At 40.5% G+C, this 20,683-nt stretch overlaps 1 protein-coding gene across 9 annotated transcripts in view; it reads left to right on the top strand.

Annotated features, from left to right (window-relative positions):
• The window catches only part of LOC119495786 (SH3 and PX domain-containing protein 2A-like), a 73,848-nt gene that overhangs the window by 28,788 nt on the left and 24,377 nt on the right, over positions 1 to 20,683 (top strand). For all 9 annotated transcript variants that reach the window (XM_037782570.1, XM_037782574.1, XM_037782569.1 and 6 more), the window contains 2 exons: positions 6,476 to 6,507; positions 19,907 to 20,035. In XM_037782570.1, coding sequence (XP_037638498.1) covers positions 6,476 to 6,507; positions 19,907 to 20,035 — 161 coding nt within the window. The remainder of the gene's footprint in view (positions 1 to 6,475; positions 6,508 to 19,906; positions 20,036 to 20,683) is intronic.

Genomic DNA, 20,683 nt, shown 5'->3' with positions numbered 1-20,683 from the left:
ATAGACATTAGGGCTGTCAATCAATTAAAATATTTAATCGCAATTAATTGCATGATTTCCATGATTAATTGCGATGGCATATGTTTTATCTGTTCAAAATGTACTTTGAAGGGAGATTTGCCAAGTATTTAATATTCTTATCAACATGGGAGTGGGCAAATATGCTGCTTTATGCAAATGTATGTATATATTTATTATTGGAAATCAATTATCAACACAAAACAATGACAAATATTGTCCAGAAACCCTCACAGGTACTGCATTTGGCATAAAATATATGATCAAATCATAACATGGCAAACTGCAGCCCAGCAGGCAACAACAGCTGTCAGTGTGTCAGTGTGCTGACTTGACTATGACTTGCCCCAAACTGCATGTGATTATCATAAAGTGGGCATGTCTGTAAAGGGGAGTCTCGTGGGTACCCATAGAACCCATTTTCATTCACATATCTTGAGGTCAGAGGTCAAGGGATCCCTTTGAAAATTACCATGCCAGTTTTTCCTCGCCAAAATTTAGCGCAAGTTTGGAACGTTATTTAGCCTCGGTCGCGACAAGCTGGTATGACATGGTTGGTACCAAATCTTAGGTTTTTAGTTTCAAATGATGCCAGTATCTTCGCTCTAGCTTTAAAACTGAGCCCGCTACAACCTCGGAAAGATCGATTGCATCAATGCGTTAAAGATATTAGTGGCGTAAAAACAAATATGCGTTAACGCGTTATTATCGTGTTAACTTTGACAGCCCTCATAGAAATACAAAGTTTTAGTCCTCAATACTTTTTTCAAGTTAGTTTGACAATAATGCAGACTTGAAACTGGGAATTTGTGTCGTTTGCAACAAGGTAAGGTGATTTTTTTTCTTTTTACCTCACTTAGCTTTAAGGTGTTTTGCTGTGATAATACGTGCCGTCAATGCCAGCCCATGTTTTTGCTTGTTCACTGAAAAATATTTTTTACTGCCCGATCTGCAATGTGACTTTGCTTTCTACTATATTTTTAGAGTGGTAATAAGTAAATCACACTTTATTAATCCCCATGGGGAAGTGTGTCCTCTGCATTAGATGAATCCACCCTAACTATAGGAACAGTGTGCAGCCACAGCGCAGCGCCTGGAGACCATCTGCAGTTCTGATGTCAGCAACTTGGTCAAGGGCAGTAGCATAATTATGAATAACAGCAGTAAACAAATGCACATATCGATCATCTATATTTTAAATAACATTTTACTTTTCATACAAAAGAAATCTCAGGTTAAACCACACCAGCTCATTTTTATTGATTCATCTGTTTGTATTTTAGTGATATATTTAGTGTTCCAATGTCCAACCTTATTTCAACCTACCTTTAACCAAAAACCAAGTCTTAAACCCTAAAATTGAATGATTCATCTTGTGGCAATCAGTTTGGTGAGGTGAGTCCCCACATTGTGAAGGCACAATTGTGCATTTTAATTTATATGAGAAACAATAACATTGTTTTAAAGTCTTTTCTTTACAGCCCGAAAGCTTAATTTTACACCAGTAATTCACCACAAAGGGAAGTTATTAGTGGTTGATATGACGGTCAAACTAGCATTCTTTTAGACTGACATCACAGTGTAATCATGACCAAGCTTTGCTGGAGACCTGAGCCTATTTGCACGTATGATTTTGTGTGTGTGTGTTTGCGCTTTTGTGAGGATTTGAATACGCTGCATTATTGCCTTTCTTAAAGGTACAGTGTGTAGGATTTGGCATAACCTAGTGTAGAGATGTGACGGTGAGGAAATTTTCCCCCCGGTTAATAAACTCGTGACAACACTGGTGTTACCGATTACACCGGACATTTTACAAGAAAAGATGACGGTCAATATATGTAGCGCGCTTATTTTGATCTTTACCGTCAGGCGGCGTGGCGTTGTGTCTGGCCTCTCCGGTCCAGCGAAACCGGCTGTGACTGCTTTTTAGCGTCCATCCATCATCCGACTATCTATTGATAATATGGCGCTGATATGCCAAAATGAACTAAATGGGTTTTATTTCTGTAAAAAAAGCAAAACGACGGTGGGGTTGGTGGGTACGTAATGTAATCGGTGTGTGCTTGACCACCGTGTAACATTGGTAACACCGACTACCGTGACAGGCCTAATCTAGTGGTGTGGTTGCAGATTGCAACCAACTGAGAACCCCTCCGCTCACTACTCCATTTCCAAGACTGCGGTAACGTGAGCCCGACGAGTGCTTAACTGTAGTAACGCTGTGTTGGAGAACTACGGTGGCCTTCATGTAACGTAAAAACATGAAAGGCTCTCTCTAGAGCCAGTGTTTGGTTTGTCCATTCTGGGCTACTGTAGAAACATGGCGGAGCAACATGGCGGACTACGTTAAGAGGACCCGCTCCCTATGTAGATATGAAGGTCTCATTTTAAGCTAACAAAAACACAACGATTTAGTTTCAGGTGATTATACATTAATGAAAACATAGTTATGAATATTATATTCCATTTCTTCTAATAGTTCCTCTGAAATGTTACACAGTGTTCCTTTATGGATATACAAACAAAAACGACCCACTAAACCCTTTCTGAGTGCAAATCCGACCTCTGCTCATAGTCATAATGATTTCCTATCCAATGACGCTGACCTATTGACCCCTGAGCTGGAGGTCACTCCTGCAGAGGTTAATCTTAGGTCAGGCAGGAGTGTCTGTGTTATGTGTACATGAAGCAGGGCAGACACTTCCAGTCCTTTGACTTGGCTGAGAAATGTGAGCAAAGGACTTATGTCTCACACATTCCATTTCTAATAGGCCCACCTACAAAGAGTGAGCTGCAGTTATGTGCAAACAGATGGTCATTCTCAACTCGAGCTTCGGATGGACTCTCGCGGGCTTGGATTTTTAATGACGTGTTCAGCCCATGCATCTCCTGGCATGGGCGTGTACGTAATGAAACCAAAACTATAAAGATTATCTCCCAACTTCTGTGACTCTATTGGTTAACCGAAGGCTAAAATGCACTCGCCTCCCCAAAAAAATAAATAACACAGACGCAAAGTCGTAAGCATTTAATAGCGTTTGGACATATTTTCGCTCCCCTTAACCTTCCCCTCATTTATTAGATTTTACTGGTGATAGGAGGGAAGCACACAGAGCCAGAGTTGTGTGCTCAGTCTCCTCCTGGGAAGAATATTATTCCAGCTCTGTGCTGAGGGTCACAAGCTAGCAGGGCAGGTCAAGCATCCACGTTATCCCCATCGTTTCTCCCCAACCCTCTACAGTATAGTGCTTCCTTCAGTTTCATCTCCACCCTACCACATTTTGACAAACTAAACACTTCATGAAATACTTCAGAAATGTTTGCATTACAATTAATTTGCCTCACACAAAACTGTCATTTAAACTGTCATTACCTCCGCCAAGGCCAAAGGCCTAGGAAGGAGGTTATGTTTTCACCGGCGTTGGTTTGTTGGTTTGTTGGTTTGTTGGTTTGTTGGTTTGTCCGTTACCAGGATTACTCCAAAGTTACTCCAGGATTTGAATGACATTTTTTAGAGGGGTGGGGTGTGGCACAATGAACAATCCATTAGATTTTGGTGGCGATCCGGACCATGATCCGGATTCAGGAATATTTTTAAGAATTCCGATCAGCCTAAGCATTTAAACCACAGGGTATAACACGTGCACATGCGTCATCAGTGATGACGCATGACCCCGCCTTCTTCCTTCAGAGAAAGAGAGACAGATAGGTTCATGCTACATTATTTAAAGAAATTATTCACAGCATAGTATGATGTGTGCATTGTTTTGATTTTAAAACATATTTAGTTCTTCTTAAAGTCATCTCAGTTGTGCATCATCTGCTTAGACTATGCTTATTTTTCAATAAACTGCAAACCTATTTATATTGGCTCGGCACGAATGATAAACATTGTAGTGTTTTCTGCCCATCATATCATATAGAAAGTTATGAAATTCATTTCCACAGTACGAACAGTGCTCGAAGATCCAATATAAATATTTTTACTGTGTCACAATCAAATTTAATTTGTTGTTTTGTTTCAATATTGAGAAAGTAATGAAGCTGAACTGAGCTGTAAGCTATTACATGTGTGATTGGAAATATCTCATAACTCCAACTTGTCCGTGCATCTGGAAACGGAGAAGCCTTGTGCCAAAAATGACTTTATCTTAAGTAACAGAGGAATACAGTTATTGGTAAAAAAAAAAAAAGAAAAAATTTTGATTAAGCAAGAAGTGCTGCTTAGCTTGAACAAGGGTTGTCCCTTTATGATGCTTGCCAGACAATGACTTACAGTCATTTTACATTTTCCTTGTTGTCCTCTAAGTGTGAAACAGCTTCTTTGTGGTGCAGTATAAAATACTTCAGAAATTGTAATATAGTTAAAATTCAACTTTTCTTGTTAACTGGAATCACTGAGGGTTGATGAACAAGCGGTAACCTGGCAAATGTTGGACAAGGTTTATCCAAACATGTACTCATATCCATAACTGTCCGTGGCTCTGGTCCTGCTGCTGGCCTCTTCAGAGAGCCAGGTGTCTGTTCCCATCTGCATCAAACCTCAGCTTCTCCTCAGTGTGCTCTCTCTGCAGCTCAGATAACTAAACAGGGATATGCAGTCAGCCAACAAGCTACAAACCATACGTATCAGGGGTGTAAATCACAAGTTTCATTACGATACGATATTATATTCTCTGGACAACAATGCGATATTTGCTGATATCACAAAGTCGGCCACGATATGATTTTGATTTGATTTAATTCAGGGGTCTGCAATCGATATGAGACGATATCATATGTCAATTTAACACAATCATTTACATTTATATTAGGGCTGCCAAAGTTAACGTGATAATAACTTGTTAACACAAATTTTTTTTCACGCCACTAATTTCTTTAACACATTAATTTTTAGGTTGTAGCGGGCTTAGCTTTAAAGGTAGAGTGAAGATAAACCTAAGGAATCCATTGGTACCAACCATGTCATACTAACTTGTCGTGAAGCAAAATTTTGGCGAGGAAAAACTGGCATGGCCATTTTCAAAGGGGTCCCTTGTGTTCGTAATTGATTTCCAATAATGAGTATATACTTACATTTGCATAAAGCAAGCATATTTGCCCACTCTCATGTTGATAAGAGTATTAAATACTTGACAAATCTCCCTTTAAGGTACATTTTGAACAGATAAAAAGTGTGCAATTACTTTGCGATTTATCACGATTAACTATGGACAATCAAGCGTTTAATCGCGATTAATTATATTAATCGATTGACAGCCCTAATTTATATAAACTCTCAAAAAGAAACGTAATTATGATTTGACAATTTTATAACTTGGCTCTTCCAGACATTTAAATGAAAAACATTATAGTCTTTTTAATAAAAAGAATAAATATAAAAGGGAATTTCAAAATAAAGGTGTATTTTGAATCGATATATTGATCCAGATGGATGTATCATTACACCCCTAATACATACACATACCGGCCCAGAGATTCACAAATGTTGGTCTGTTTGAATTGTTCATTGTATAACAAATTACCATAAAACTGGATTAAATGATTATTTGAAGTATCATCACTTATGCACCTGCATCACAGTAAATGAAGCATGAGCATTCAAATTGAACTGACGACACTTTAATGAACGAATTTAAATGTTTTCATCCTGTGTACGTCGTACCATTGTTTGTTTGTTTTTGCTTCTTAATGACTAATTTCTGTCAAACTAAAATAATAGCTCCACATTTTCTCTGGCTGAATAGATCCAACAACAGTGACTGGTTTACAATTATGCAAATGATCTGTTCCAGTCTCATTAATTATAATAAGAATAATAAACCAAACCCCCATAAAAGGAGCACACAGACAGATGTGTACAGTAAATGAGCACGCAGTCCGAGTCGGTGGCAAATTGGCGCTCTGTGACCCTGATGACGAGCGTGAAAGCACAGAGCGGGTTCATTGACACTGATGCTCGTCTTTTCAGTGCTTTGTTACGGTCCAGGCTTTGGAACAGAAAGATGCTTTCACATCTAAACATGAATGGGACTTATCAAGGGGATATGATACTGTTGTCGAGTAAATAAATGCTGTTCTGTTAATGAGAGGCAGCTGCATCGCCCTCATGTACACCACGTCTGCCATTTGAACAGATACATACACACATGGCAGTATATTGGCTAAAAGATCCGATGATTTGTTTTGTTGCTGTCCTTGACACACTTACTGTAGTACATGTATCCCACCCTTTCTCCCTCCCTCCCTCTGGTAGTGGGTCAAGTTCTTTATGCATTCTCAACAAGGGTTTGGCTGGTACTCGTGTGCCAAATGTATTTGGATGGTCCCGGCCAGGCAGTCTAGGAGATTCAGCTTTAACCAGTTACTGTATTTGATCAAGTCGCATTAATTCTCTGACCTCTCTCGCACACACGCTCATACTGACCATGCTTCTCTGGTGTTGCTTCTTTTGCAGAGACTGTGGAGGCTCCGGCAAGCGTAAATCAGGTAAGGATCTGAAATCTTTTTTTTCCTCACTCGGTCAGTAGAATCTGTTTTACAGTTAGTTATTGTATTCGTTGCTTGAATGATATTGTGATTTTTGTCTACAAGTTTGAAAATGAAAAAAAATCTGGGAGACAAACTGTAGTCCGCTCCTCATCTCTGCTTCAGGCAAAAGTACCTCAAGGCTACATTAGACACTGCTAGCGTAACTCACCCACATCTCTGACCAAAACTGTCGGCAGTCACGTTGCATTGTGGGTAATGTATCAGGTGTTGTCACCAGGTTTTAACCAAGCCCCCCCCTAGGAAGAGCGCCAGGCTTTGAAGCAAATTTTCATAGTGGCCAAACGGTGGTACTACAACTTCCATGTTGGTCACGTGATGCCATTGGGCCAAAAAAGACTGATTCCCATAGACTTAGCGTTGGGAAAGAGACGTCCTTAAATCAGCAGATAATTTTTTTTTAAGAAAATCAACTTCCATGTCCGAACACTTGAATAGTTATTATTTAAATCATTAGGTCCTAAAAGTTGTAAAATGCACTAATAGCTGAATTCAGAGTTATTTCCCTTCCTCCGTTCATGTGAGTGAGACCCAGACCGCGACTGGAGCGAGGACTGGAGCGAGGGCTGGGAAGCTTTGAGAGTTAAAGCTACTGCGCCTGCTCTATGGGCCCAATGGATGCGGAAGATCGCCAGATGATCAGGGTACTTTATCACTCTATTCCCGACGTTACGGTATTCCGGATGCTTGACCTTGACGATGATTACCCACCAGTTATATGACAGAATCCCTTCTTAAGGTCACATAGGCTATTTATAAGTTACTTTTTGCAAATATTTAGTCTTTTTTGAAGGGATACACACATTTACAGAAGCGCTCTGTCCAACGTGAATGTGAGTGCTGTCCGGATTACAGTGAGCCCTCATGGTAAACTGGACACCATGTTTACTGACTGTTTTTTCAAAATTTCTCCCAAATGATTCGCCCAAAATGTGTCAATCAAACTTTGGTACGTGTGTAAGACCCGCCCCCAGAGACAGATAAACCAATCAAGCTTATCTTTCCAGGCATTGATATCTTATGGGACTTTTACTGTGCTAAGTGTCCAGAACACGGTGAGTCTACGTCAGTTGATCAATAATCGATAATTAGACTGACAAAAAATGAATCGGCAACTATTTTCAGTTATTTTTCAAGCAAAAACGTCAAATATTCTCTGGTTTCAGCTCCTCAAATGCTGCTTTTCTTTATCACATGATGGCAAATTGAATATTTTGGGGTTTCGGACAATTCTAAGACATCACTATGGGCTCTGAGAAATGGCATTTTGTCACAATTTATAAAAAAATATTGTATAGACTAAACAATTAATCTAAAAAATAATCATCAGATTAATCGATAATCAAAATAATTGATAGTTGCAGCCATAGTTTGGAATAAAAAAGATGACATCTCTGGTTCCACTCGAACGATTTTGTTTTTTTCATCGACAATGTTATAGGAGTGCAATGCCAAATCGGTGGACTTCTCTTTCAAAAGTACGTGCTCATTCATTCATGCTGAGGAAATAGTTTAAAAAAACAGTGTTAGGTGGGAGAGACCACCTGTTTGTGCCTCTATAAGTTTACTCTGCCAGGGTTGGCTTTATGTTTGTATGCGAGAGAGTGCGAGGAAGACGGAAAGACTGAGTGACTCAGCTGAGCATGGGGGATACAGGCGTAGGAGGCAGCAGGAAAGGCATGAGCAGGGTTTAGTGAACAGCTGTGCAAGTGTTGTGTATTTGTGTGTGCGTGCACTTGCATGCATGCAGTCTCAGAATACCCACACGCATTACTAAATTACACACCAGCCCTGCAATCAGATGCAAAGTTGCTGTGGCCATCCTTCCTGCCATCTGCCACAGTTACGTATGACATAGCTGGGCAATGAAACGTCTCGGTAAATGACCTGTAAGTTAATTTTCTGTGGGCGACGCACTCTGAGGAAAAGCTGTGCCGGAGTTGCCACCAAACGAAATAAGACCCCAACCTAATTTCATTATATGTTCCATGGTATTGAGGCTTTACGTAACAGGGAATTCCTGCTACATAGCGAAATGGAAAAATTGTCTTATTTCAGCTGTGTGTGTGTGTGTGTGTCGAGTAACCTACATTCAGTCTGTGCAAGATATTAGATTGGTTTTCATATTGGCTGCCTGGAAAGTTTGTCATATAGAGCCTGACGTTTGCATGCACAGCCTCAGCTGTTTTATGCTGGTAGTAAATATGTTATCTGCTATGCAGTTTCTAAGATGTACATGTATTTATGATACAATAAATCATTCGATGGGATCAAGTCTACCAGTGAAAACACTAACAACAAATGCCTGGTGCTCATGATGATTTACTATTCCCAGTCAACATGGAGCACATACTGTACAAGCCCTCCATACTTGATCTCTAAACTTTCACCATTAGTCCCCACACTGGACATTAGCGGTTAACGCAGCTGAAAGATTGATCTTTCTCTGTTAAAGCAGGACAGCAGATAAAGTGCAGCGAGCCTGTGGTGAATATGTGCTGTAGCTGCAGCTTATGGTTTCCATAATTACATGGTGCAGGTATCCCATAAGAGTTTACTGAGCCCCTGCCTCTAAAACAGGAGAATGTAGCCCTTCGCCACAAAACTGCTAGCGGTTAGAGGTTCGACTAGGATCTGCTGTTTACCTGGCAAGCAGAAGAAATCAGACGAACATCTACACGCTCACTGTTCTCATTATCATCTTTGTCGTCATTTTCGACACACGTCATGACTGTTTTTCTTTTTTATCTCGCTCTTCAACAATTTCCCCTCAGCAAGATTTATCTTATCTCATCTAACTTTTCATAATTTTTAGTACACTTCATTAGTGATTTCTCTTTTTTATAGGATTGATACTAGATAATGGAGATCAGTGGGAGAAAAATAAAGTAATTTAAAAGGGAATTGTGTTATATACTTAGGGGTTTCATCTCTCATATGTTGTCAGTAAGATTCTGGCCCATATCTAATTTATTGTCCTCCAGTTGTGACTTTCCATAGTATGAGGTGAAAGGTACAGTGTGTAAGATTTGGCGGCATCTAGTGGTGTGGTTGCAGATTGCAACCAACTGAGTAACCCTCTGCTCACTCCTCCCTTTCCAAGCGGAAACGTAAGCCGCCAAGTGAAAAACCATGGTAACGCCGTTCGCCCCGCTCAGAGGCCATCCTTACCACAATAATAGTACGTCCGGAGCAACGGAAGTCACACGGCAGCTGGCGGTACCACGGTTTTACATATTGCGGCTCACTTTACCGCAGTTTCACAAGAATGTCGGAGAACTACGATGTCCTTCAGGTAACGTAAAAATGCGAAAGGCTCTCTCTAGAGCCAGTGTTTGGTTTGTCCATTCTATCTGTGCTACTGTAGAACAACACATTCTCACTCCCAACTCGTCAAATACCGCCGCTTGGTCAGTGCGCCTTGGCATCTGAGACCAACCCCTCTTTCGTTACTTTTAGATGGACCAGGGACGGCATGTCAATATACGCTTGTTACATGCATAGTGTCCTTCCAAAATAAACTATTGTTTTCACAGGAAGTAAGGTTTAAGCAACACAACCACTTAATTAGGGTTAGGAAACGGCCGTGGTTGACTGACAAACGACGCAAATGACTAGCGACTCACGTGACTAGTGACTCTCGTGATTCATGGGACTGACGGTACCAATGACTGACGTGACAAAATAAGTCACCTGCCCTTCACACGGGCCACGAACACCAGTCTCCTGGTTGAAAGTTCTGTTTGTTGGGTTAACATTGGAGTTAGTTGAAAGCCCGGTTTGTCACATACTGTCGCTAAAGGGTGCCTCCGTGCGTTGATTTCCGATGCAGAGGGGCGCTGTCCAATTGGCAGTATTTGAGTTAGGAGTGAGATCAAGTTGTGTAGAAACATGACGGAGTGAAGAGGACCCGCTCCCTATGTAGATATGAAGGGCTCATTCTAAGCTAACGAAAACACATCAATTCTTAGTTTCAGGTGATTATACACTAATGAAAAGACAATTGTGAATATTATATTCCATTTCTGCTAATACATCCCCCAAAATGTTACACAGTGTTCCTTTAAAGCAGCCTGCATTATTGACTCTGCATCATAGCCAGGCCTCTATCTACATGAGATTAAAAGAAAGACGTGCTATCTTCTGTCTAGCACATGATGGAGTTGTCAGGATTGACTGCCGATACCGGGCTCGTCAGCATAAATCACTGTCAGATAACTGGGACTGATGATGACACGCTGCCATAACCAAACCCTCAAGGAAACATCTTTTGACAAGATAACACAGTGATGAAATACATAATACTTTATCCATACACGGGAGAGAAAGACATGGGGAACTGTTTGATAGGTGAAAAGAAAACAGTCTGAATCGAATTAACTCCGAGGATCAACTGCTGCTTACTTTTTAGGATGTGGATATTCAGATCATCTTTATATCATTAGTGATAATCTGTATTCTAAAAGCAAGTGAGATGTGCAGAAGACAGTCAGAGATTGAGTAGGAGAGAAAAAAAGAAACGGAGCGCTCAGGGGTGTAGCGCATGTGAAAAGCAGCTGGAGAGGAGAGGAGGTTTACGTGGCAAGTGGAAACCATTTCAGCGTTGCGCGCGGACTGAGGGAGGGAGTGTGTTTATGTGTGCAGACTTGCTGTCTTTATTTGAGCTGCGGGTCTCTGGGGGCCTGTAGGGTGTGTGTGTGCGTGCGTGAGGTTGTGTCCATGTGGATGTTTACATACTGTATGTGGGTGTGCGCATGCTTATTGGGAGGAAAGGGGTTAATGTGTTCACGAGTTAGATGGTGGGGGCGGGTCAAGAGGTCTGTGTGTTTGTTTGTATTAGCAGATGGATAAGATTTAAAACTGGCATAGGAAATCATTAAGGCAAATGAGCACTTCCAAATCACTTTAACAACCACGCACTGTTTCAGCAGCTTCTTTCTCAATGAACAGCCCCCACTCTTGAGTCTCATTGAGTCTCACGGTAGCCAAAAGATTCATTTTGTGGGTTAGACCATGGTTTTAAATCAAATGTTGCATTTTGCTTTTTTAAAACTCATAGATATTGCTGTTCATTTCATGGATACAGCTTTAACATCAGTGCAGAGATGTTTTTTTCCCCCCAAGTTACAACTAAACTCTGGCAGGGTCGAAGCTCCACCCCCTCCAGCAGAGAGCAGATCCAATACAGGCCCCTCTGTTTTTGATAAGTGACCATTTGTCACAGTGGACTCCCACCCTGGAGGCAACACTTAAGCTTTTTTGCTCAAAACACCATGCTCACGTCAGAAAATGCTCTGTAATGAATGAGATCAGACATGCTTGTTTATTTATTTATATGTAATTTTGTATAGGGCCAGTCATAGGGATAAATTATGTTCTTCTTTGACTTGTTTTTGCTTCGCATAATAGTTGTCAAGTGTTAAAGGCATCAGATTTTCTCCTGATAAAAAACTGATGAAGTGGATGATTGGTTTTGAAGTACAACATACTTTATTAGCTATTTGCCTCTGACTTTTTCTAAACCATTTATATCTGCAACATCCAGTAAGTTCTAGGTACCCTGTGGAGTCTCGTAGCTCTAGTAGCGCTATGGAGGGATGTTTTTATAAGTGGGTCCCTGTTTTATTATCATCACCAACTATAACCTGCGTGTATGTAACCACGCACATGCATGGCGGTTATAGTTGGTGGCGGTAACCTTTCAACTAATGTAACAATGTGCCAACAAAGGCATGAACGAAGAAGACTGCTCAGGAGCAAACATACAGTAGATGTAAACAATAGGGGTGGCAATCACCAGAGGCCCCACGATACGGTATTATCACGATACTTAAACCTGCAGTAGGCAGAATGTTTTTGGCATCATTGGGCAAAAATTCCGTAATAACCTTTCAGCATATTGTAATTCAAATGTTCTGAGAGAAAACTAAACTTCTGCACCTCCTCATGGCTCTATTTTCAGGCTTTAAAAAATGTAGCCCGTGACGGAAGACTTTGGCCAATCACAGGTCATTTCAGAGAGAGAGCGTTCCTATTCGCTGTTCATTCAACGGAGGCAGCTGTCAATCACTCATGAACTCTGATTAAACGGTCAAACTAGGCAGCGCTGATCAAATATGAATCAATATTCAGTTACTGTAATGCCTATTTCTTGCATAAAATGTATTCAGAAACATCTTGTAGTGTACTGTTTACTGTTTTGTAAAATGAGAAAGTGTGCTCTGGCTGGTGGGCGGTGCTTGGTATTTCCTCAACTGATCTCAACATGGCTGCCGGGTCACAAATGTTCTCATTTTACACCTAAATAGTACACTACAAGAATATTGTCACGCAAATATCGCGATACTATGCTGTATCGATATTTTCCCCATCCCGTAGTAAACGATGTAAGTTTAAATGTTTTCCAAACCCCGGCTATATTTGAAAATGTTCTTTCTATCTAATGCATCTTTTGTAGCACCTTTTCATTTGACTTCTGTGACATTTACACTTTTATGTAAACCTAAAATACTCAAAGAATCAGCAGTGGAGATAATTAAGATATTCAACTGTTTTTAGCAGCCTTGTGAAGGCTATCTTACTGTAAGATGAATTTGCTGAAGGTTTCTGTACCATTTGTTTGTGGTCTGCCCTTTCTCCCCCAGGGCCACATACTGATTCAATGACATGAGTACATCTGTACTACATTGAACAGCAGTCCTGTGTCCTTTTTCTAATCCAACTGCACATCTGCTGCTGATGAGCCAAACAAAAGCATTGCACTTTGCCAAATTATTCTCCTCTCAACCCAGATCTGCTCTCATAAAGTTACCCCGGGGTTCAGAATATGGCACTAAGGCATGAAGGCCATCGCCAACTATGCTATCAACCGAAATGCTTTATCCTGAAAAATCTCTCACGAAGAAAGAAAGAAAATCCTTGGTATAAATGGGTAGACTAGACTCCCTGGTTTCCTCCTCTTGGTGATGAATTATTGCAAAGTTCCTGACTGTCATCATCTTTGGATAGAGCTGATGATGGGTGAGTTGGGATGAGGGTGGGGGTTGGATGGAGTTAGGTCGTCTGGGAGTGCAAAGGGTGGGAGCAGGAAGCACATGTATAAATCTGAGTGAGGAAAGATATAAACACAGAGAGTGGCTAATAGGGCTATCTGATGGAAGCCAAGAAGAAAATACTTTTCTTTTCAAAGCTCATAAATACTTTAGATCTACTTTGTGCATACACTAACTGTATGATACACATATAAACACACACACAAACGGTTCCAAATGTGTTTATTTGAATATGATAAACTCAGTATCTATTTTACAGTATTTGTGTCTTGCACTTGAACTGTAAATCATATGATAATTTCGTATCGGTACAACTACCATTGGAATAGCAGACACCGGATGTTTCAACCATTTATCTATTGCTTTTAGCTACACTGATAAAAAATACCTCTGAGCAGATATACATGTAACATAATGAAATCGGTGATATTAACAATTAAAAATGAAGTTTTTCTCTTTACATGAAAATATCTAGTTTGAAGTTAATCTACATCATAGACTGTATAAAATATGGACGTAGTCTCCGTGACATCGCCCATAGGTTTCTCAGGAGCAAAAATGAAGCTCAAAGTGGGCGGCTCCCGGTGACTCCGGTTGTCGCCATCTTGGTGGTGACGATTCAAGCTAATCCAAAAATGGGCAAAGAGCTAGAGCGAGATGGAGCTGAGGCAGGCCGAATGAAGCCCGGTTGCTGAAACACGCCTACCTAGCTCGAAGCTACCAAGCTATGGACCAATGAAACCCAGTCTCACTCCATGCTGCAGCGCACGACCAACACACCGGCAAAAGTCTGCGGACTTTGCCAGTATGTTCTGAGCGGGTGAGTGCCGTGCAATGCGACATGGAGTAAGATCGGGTTCTGTTACTGTTGTTGCCGGTTGGTACCGGTGCTAACAAATACATAATAATACTATCGTTAGAATTTAACTCACGGAAGAAACTGGAGCCTAGACTCCTTCAAGTCAGTCAATCGATTTAGCTTTGTCACAAGAAATCGTAGAACGTCAGCACGCAGCACACGTCTCCTCCTTTTTGTCTTAGAGTCCTCTGTTCTGTCAGATCAGTATATAGAAAAAGAGTCACAGTTGAATTGTATTCCAGGATTTAGTTACACAGACATTAAAGTTCCCAATATCCCATTGGAAACAGAGGTCCTCCAGTGGCAGCCCAACATCCAACGCCTCGCACATTGGCCAGCAGGATGCCCGTCGTACACTTAACCACACAGCAAGCCATATTATTTTTCCGATATGTACATGAAAATATCTCCAAAAGGCACCAACATCTCAAACACGGCCGAGAGGCTAAGCTCAGTGACTCGAATTAGCCGAGGTGACACCTAGCAGACAGCTAGCGGCTGTGATGGCAAAGACCTGTCACCCTTAATTATGTCTAACTTTAAGCCTTAATATAATTGAAATGTGTTAGCTATATAAAAATCCACCCCTGTACAGTTGTCATGAAGGGGGAAATTAGTTATAGAGACCAAAACTGTTTTTTGTACCAGGCTGTAAACATGTTTATCTCTGCTTTCAAGTTGGATATTTTAACATGGGGGGTCTAGGGACTGACTCCCTTTTGGAGCCAGCTTAGGCACTTAGTGTTGGCTTCATTTCTTAGCACCAGAGGTTACCGCTTGATCTACATTTGTTCAAAATACAAGAAATTATGCATTGTTTTCCTCTAACAAGATGCATTTATGTATTTTTCTTAGATACACCCACACAACAAACAATGATCTTGTTATATTTACTCTTTTCTAATATTATTGCGAAGTGGGTGAGTAACACCATGAGTGTGGTGGTTGCGTTGGACCACATCAGCTCTGGCCCCTTTCAGACTTTACAAAAGTCCCAGGCCTATCTAACCAGAATCAGTGTTGATATGTGGAGAACGATCTCCCTTTCATTGCACCATTGACATAATAAGTGCTGTAATGGCGACATTGTCTCAATTTAAAAAATAATCTTGATAGAAACTGGAGGTTTGAAACAATCTTCTCAAGTAACACTTATATAATTGGCGAAACATCATTGCTAAATACTAGTTATGCTTGATCTACATAATAAAATTAAGTTGACTTGACTCGCATTTATTTACTTTTTATGCACAAAAAATAATTAGTTAATACAAAGACTAGTCTTGCTCAATCAACAAAATAATATGATGCAAGAAGTTGCCTTGATTTGTTTCTTTAAGTAGATCAAGCAGGATATTTATATCAGTGTATGTATTCCATCCATTACGTTTAGCTAACTGTTCCGACTTCTGAGCTCACTTGCTAATAGCTTTTATGCACTTTTTTCCCCCACTGACTGTGTATGTGATACTGTATTTATTTTTAATGGAATCGTAATTGCTATTTTTTCAAATTAGTTGAAAGTTATAGTTGTAAATTACCTACTCACAATCTTTCCACATACTTCCTGGCAACTGTAGAAGTTCCCCTGGTTGGTTTCACTGCTCTATTACACTGAATATTATGTGAAATCACCTTTTTTTCAGGGAGTGACTGATTGAAGTGCTATAACTTTACTGCGCTAATGCATTTCATTGGAACCTCGATTTGTATACAATAATTTATGCAGCTCATTTTATACTCTTTATTTTATAGCTCTCTTTACACAGTTCATTTGAAATTAGACCTATCCCGTCCAAGACTGTTTCACCTCATTTTCCTCACACATGTTCGGTCTCCTTGTTCTGGCTCAGTCTTCCTGCTGTTGCAAAACATTTCATTTCCTGAATGAGGCTGAAATATTAGCTTTTGTTTTTCAGGCCTATTGACTTTGCTGAGAAAGTCTTTACTCATTCACCTCAGGTCTCAGATTTACAGTTCACTCACAGCAGTAGTTAATTGTGTGTTGTAGAAACCTCCATTCACATGATTTTACATAGATCATGGTTTTATGAGATCATGACCCGCTGAATTTTATGTCCATCTGTCTTGAAATTATATTGTTGAAGATGTTTTTTTTTTTGTTTTTTTTACTTTTTTTGATAAGACAATGTCCAGGATAGCAGATATATTTGAAATTGGGTTCCCAATAGGTCATTATTTCATTTCAAAGTCAGATTTAGTATTAAGTAAGCAAAAGCACAGAATAAATCCACAGGTTTGTGGTTTGAGTCGAGGGGGAGATTACTGTAAGTAAAGAGTAGCTAATTTAAATCCCACTCAGTAAAGGGACTAATAAATCTGTACATCGAGACAAGCCAAGACCAAAGGTCTTTTCACATGTTCAAATTCCCATACTGCATTTGTGATATCTAAAAATTGCTTTTTATAATGTAGTAAAGTGGAAAAAATGCACATAAACACATATACCCTAAATGAAAGTAAAATGACAATAAGTACTGACAGCAATTTTAAGTTTTCACTTTTAACTCTGGTAAAAATTAGGGTTGGGAATCACCAGAGGCTCCACAATAAGATATTATCACCGGATACGATGTTAATACGATTTTAAACATTTTGCAATATGCTGAGTATTGTGATAAGATATATTGTAATACATTGGGATTTATTACCTTTTTTCAATTGCAAATTATGCAGTTTGTCAACATCTGTTTTATCTAATAAGATACAGTTTTCACTCCGTTCATCTCAGACAAAGAGAGACAAAACTCCGGTGTTTTTTTGACAATAGCCACTGCCACCATTTTGGACTGAAAGGGCTTATTATATTTATAATATTTTTATTGTTCAACACAGGCCATTTCGGTATAGACATTAAATATAACAATAGAAATAATTTTGTTTTACTTTTGTACGGCACTTTGTAGGCAGACGCTGTACTGGCGTCCAGTAGTCGCTTTCAGTCCAAAACGGCGGAAGCGTACCTCTGCTGCTGGATGCTGATGTTGCAATGGAACGACCACTTGACTTTCACTTCTTGGCAATATACGTTCTTTTTGGCAGAGTTTTCATTCGCATATCTTGAGGTCAGAGGTCAAGGGGACCCCTTTGAAACTGGCCATGCCAGTTTTTCCTCGCCAAAATTTAGCATAACTTTGTAGCATTATTTAGCATTCTTCCCGACAAGCTAAAATGGTGGGTACCAATCGATTTCTTAGGTTTTCTAGTTTCATTGTACCAATATCTTCACTCTAGCTTTAAAACTGAGCCTGCTACAACCTCTGAAAGACTGAATACCGCCCGAGCCCGGGTCGGATTGTTAAGAGGTTAATAGTTTATATAATAAAAAATCAATAATTGACATCTATCGCTACAATATTTATACAATATTGCCACGCAAAATATCGCGTTACTATGCTGTATCCATTTTTTTCTCCCACCCCTAGTAAAAATCACTAATAGTTACAGCAAAACAGGTTTGAGTCAGTCCTCATGTCCTTGTTGTGCCGTCATTATTATTGATCAGCCTCAATTGATCTGTGAGTTGCAACAAACCACTCAACCACACGTTTCCAAGAATAGTGTCAAAACAAATATCACTGTTTGCTGTAACTACAATAATCATTGCTGTCATATTATACTTTAAAGAACAAGAAGGCAATACCCAGGATTTAAATAATATGCTCTCTCCAGTGTTTCTGCACTCATTTTTGTGGTTTGACAAAACATCTTGCACAAATAACGTGAAGCTCCATAAACCACAGCCCAACCACAGTGTCAGACTCTCTGGCAGTTTTAGCATTGGAGATGTTAATGGTGCTGAGTTCATCTTCATAATTTATGAGCTCCTCGACATTTAAATTCTGTTCCCAAATTGACTGTAAAATCTTATCCCGAGAGAGAAATGTTAATCTTCAGTCTGGAGGACTGTCGCCAGGTCAGCTCTTTGGAGAAATGACAGCTTAATCCTAGTTGTCTCAATCATTCCTTATCTAAGCCTCAAGCCTCCCATCTATTGGACTGAATTGTTCTTATTTTCCATCCTCAGGATTAAGCAAGTTCCTTTTTCCAGAAATTGTTTACCAAATTTTGAAAAACGGTTTTCTCTTCTTCTTGTGACATTATTTCGCTGGAAATTGTGTTGATTATGTGAGTCAAGAGCCCACATACTTAATTTTACACCAGAGTAAACTGACAGCAGTTAGTAAAAGCAGCATGTGACCATAAATAGAGATTGCGATCTCTACTGTTATTCAAACAGACCATAAAAGTACATTGTGTATGTGTTGTAGCAGCGTTATTAGTGTAAACAGATTTAATCTAAAGTGTGCAGACGGTAGCTCCCTTCTGTCTGGATCTTTGAACTCAGTGGTCAGCCGAAGCTCTTGTTAATGTGTGAAGTGAATGTCAGCTGTGGTTGTGTCTGGATTCCAGCTGATGCTTGTTAGATCTACTTTAGGTCATTCGGCTATGCTTGTTTTAAGGATTCTTCACGATTAAGGCTTCAGCCGGGCTCAGTCGATGCAGACGTGCAGTACTCATGTGGGGCGAAAAGTGTTGTGGAAGTTTGTAATGTTTCTGCTTTTTATATGTGTTCACAAATGAAAGGTTTCTGTCTTCAACAAGGCATTCCTGTAGTTAGAGTGACCAAACTCGGGTTAAGTAGTGGACGTGACCAAGTTATGAAAGCAGGCACAAACTGGTTCACCGCCGGCGTTTATATGGTTAACTCAGTGAAGTACAGAAAGGAAGATTTCCATTGGCGGGGCTGCACGCTGTAGTGAGAGCTCTAGTGTTTCATTGAGACAGAGGGCCATCCCTCCGAGCACAGCTCCAGCCCCTTCATCTGGTTCTATTTAAGGCCTCTAGTGCCGACTCTTATGATTGGCGTACACAACCCCCTACTCTTCCTCCAGCTCCAGCCCCAACTGAGGAGGAGAAGGAGGCTTTTTAGCAGATGGTTTATTTTCCAAAGGAAACCATTTCTTTCTCCCACTCTACTGTCCTGTCCTCAGCTGGCTTCAGCTCACTTTTCTATCACTGCTACAGCTTTCTCACTGCTGTTCCTCTTTCCAATGTGCCTACTCACATCTGCTGACCCGGTCCCAGCTTTGTCGGACACATCAGGATGAGGCCCCTGCTGTAACACAGAATGGATTTTCTGCACTTGATTGCTTGATCCTTCACTTTTTTGGAGGGAGATTCCTCTCCTAGACTTCCAGCATCTCCGTTGCCCTTGTTGTCGGGCTGGAGTGGGATGCAGCTCTATGGCTAGACTCTCAGGAAGATGCACTGAGCCCTGTGAATATTGTGATAGGCTGAGCTCTACAGACAAAGTGCCCTATGGCACAACGGGTGCCCGGCAGTCGTTCTCGTGGACCTATGGCTGGCAGCTGGCTGACAGCATGTTTTTTCCCCTCGACCCCAGGTGTGGACCCTTCGGATCCCATGCTCCTGGAACAGTATGTGGTGGTGGCCAGTTACGAGAAGCAAGAGCCTGCAGAAATCAGCCTTCAAGCGGGCGAGGTGGTCGACGTCATTGAAAAGAGCGAGAGCGGTGAGTAATCAAAACAAAAGCACGACAAAGACACGCTGAGCAGGAAAAGGCAGCAGGCATGTTGTGTGCACATTTCACGATTGAGTCCACAGTTCCTCAAACATGCTGGCCTTTTCCCTAACTCAACCCTCTCACCTCCTTTGTCCACAGCTAGCTGTTACTTAGCCCCATCTGGAGGCTCACTTTGGCCTGCAGTCAGCCCTGTTTTTTTTCCCACTGTTGGTTTAGGCCGTGGGCCAAAATGTTGCCTCTAGCAAGAGGAATGTCTTCCAGACTCGTGTTAATTATTCCACCTCACTAAAATGAAAAGCCAGCAAGACATGCCGGATTTACAAATGCCAGCTGCAGAGAGTCCTTAGTCAGCTGTTTAACCTCTGGAAAGAGCTAGCAAACAGGGCCAAGATCATGTTTTAGGATATGTGACTCAGTTTGATAATATTTAATGTTTAATGAGTCAGTAGCATGCTGACGTAAAGCAACCAACTTCATGATATTCTAGGAATATGCTGTAATACCTGCAGCCACTTACATCTATTGTGGGTGGAAGGAGACACAAAAATACTATTAGAAACTATTGTTTCAGCAAATGTATGTGAATTAACTGAAATACAATATCTATGTTTGAAATGCAGTAAAATGAAAACTGGT

Source organism: Sebastes umbrosus, chromosome 10, assembly GCF_015220745.1.
Source record: "Sebastes umbrosus isolate fSebUmb1 chromosome 10, fSebUmb1.pri, whole genome shotgun sequence".
Lineage (NCBI taxonomy): Eukaryota > Metazoa > Chordata > Actinopteri > Perciformes > Sebastidae > Sebastes > Sebastes umbrosus.
The sequence above is the reverse complement of the archived record's forward strand: the minus strand, read 5'-3'. Positions and strand labels throughout refer to the sequence as shown.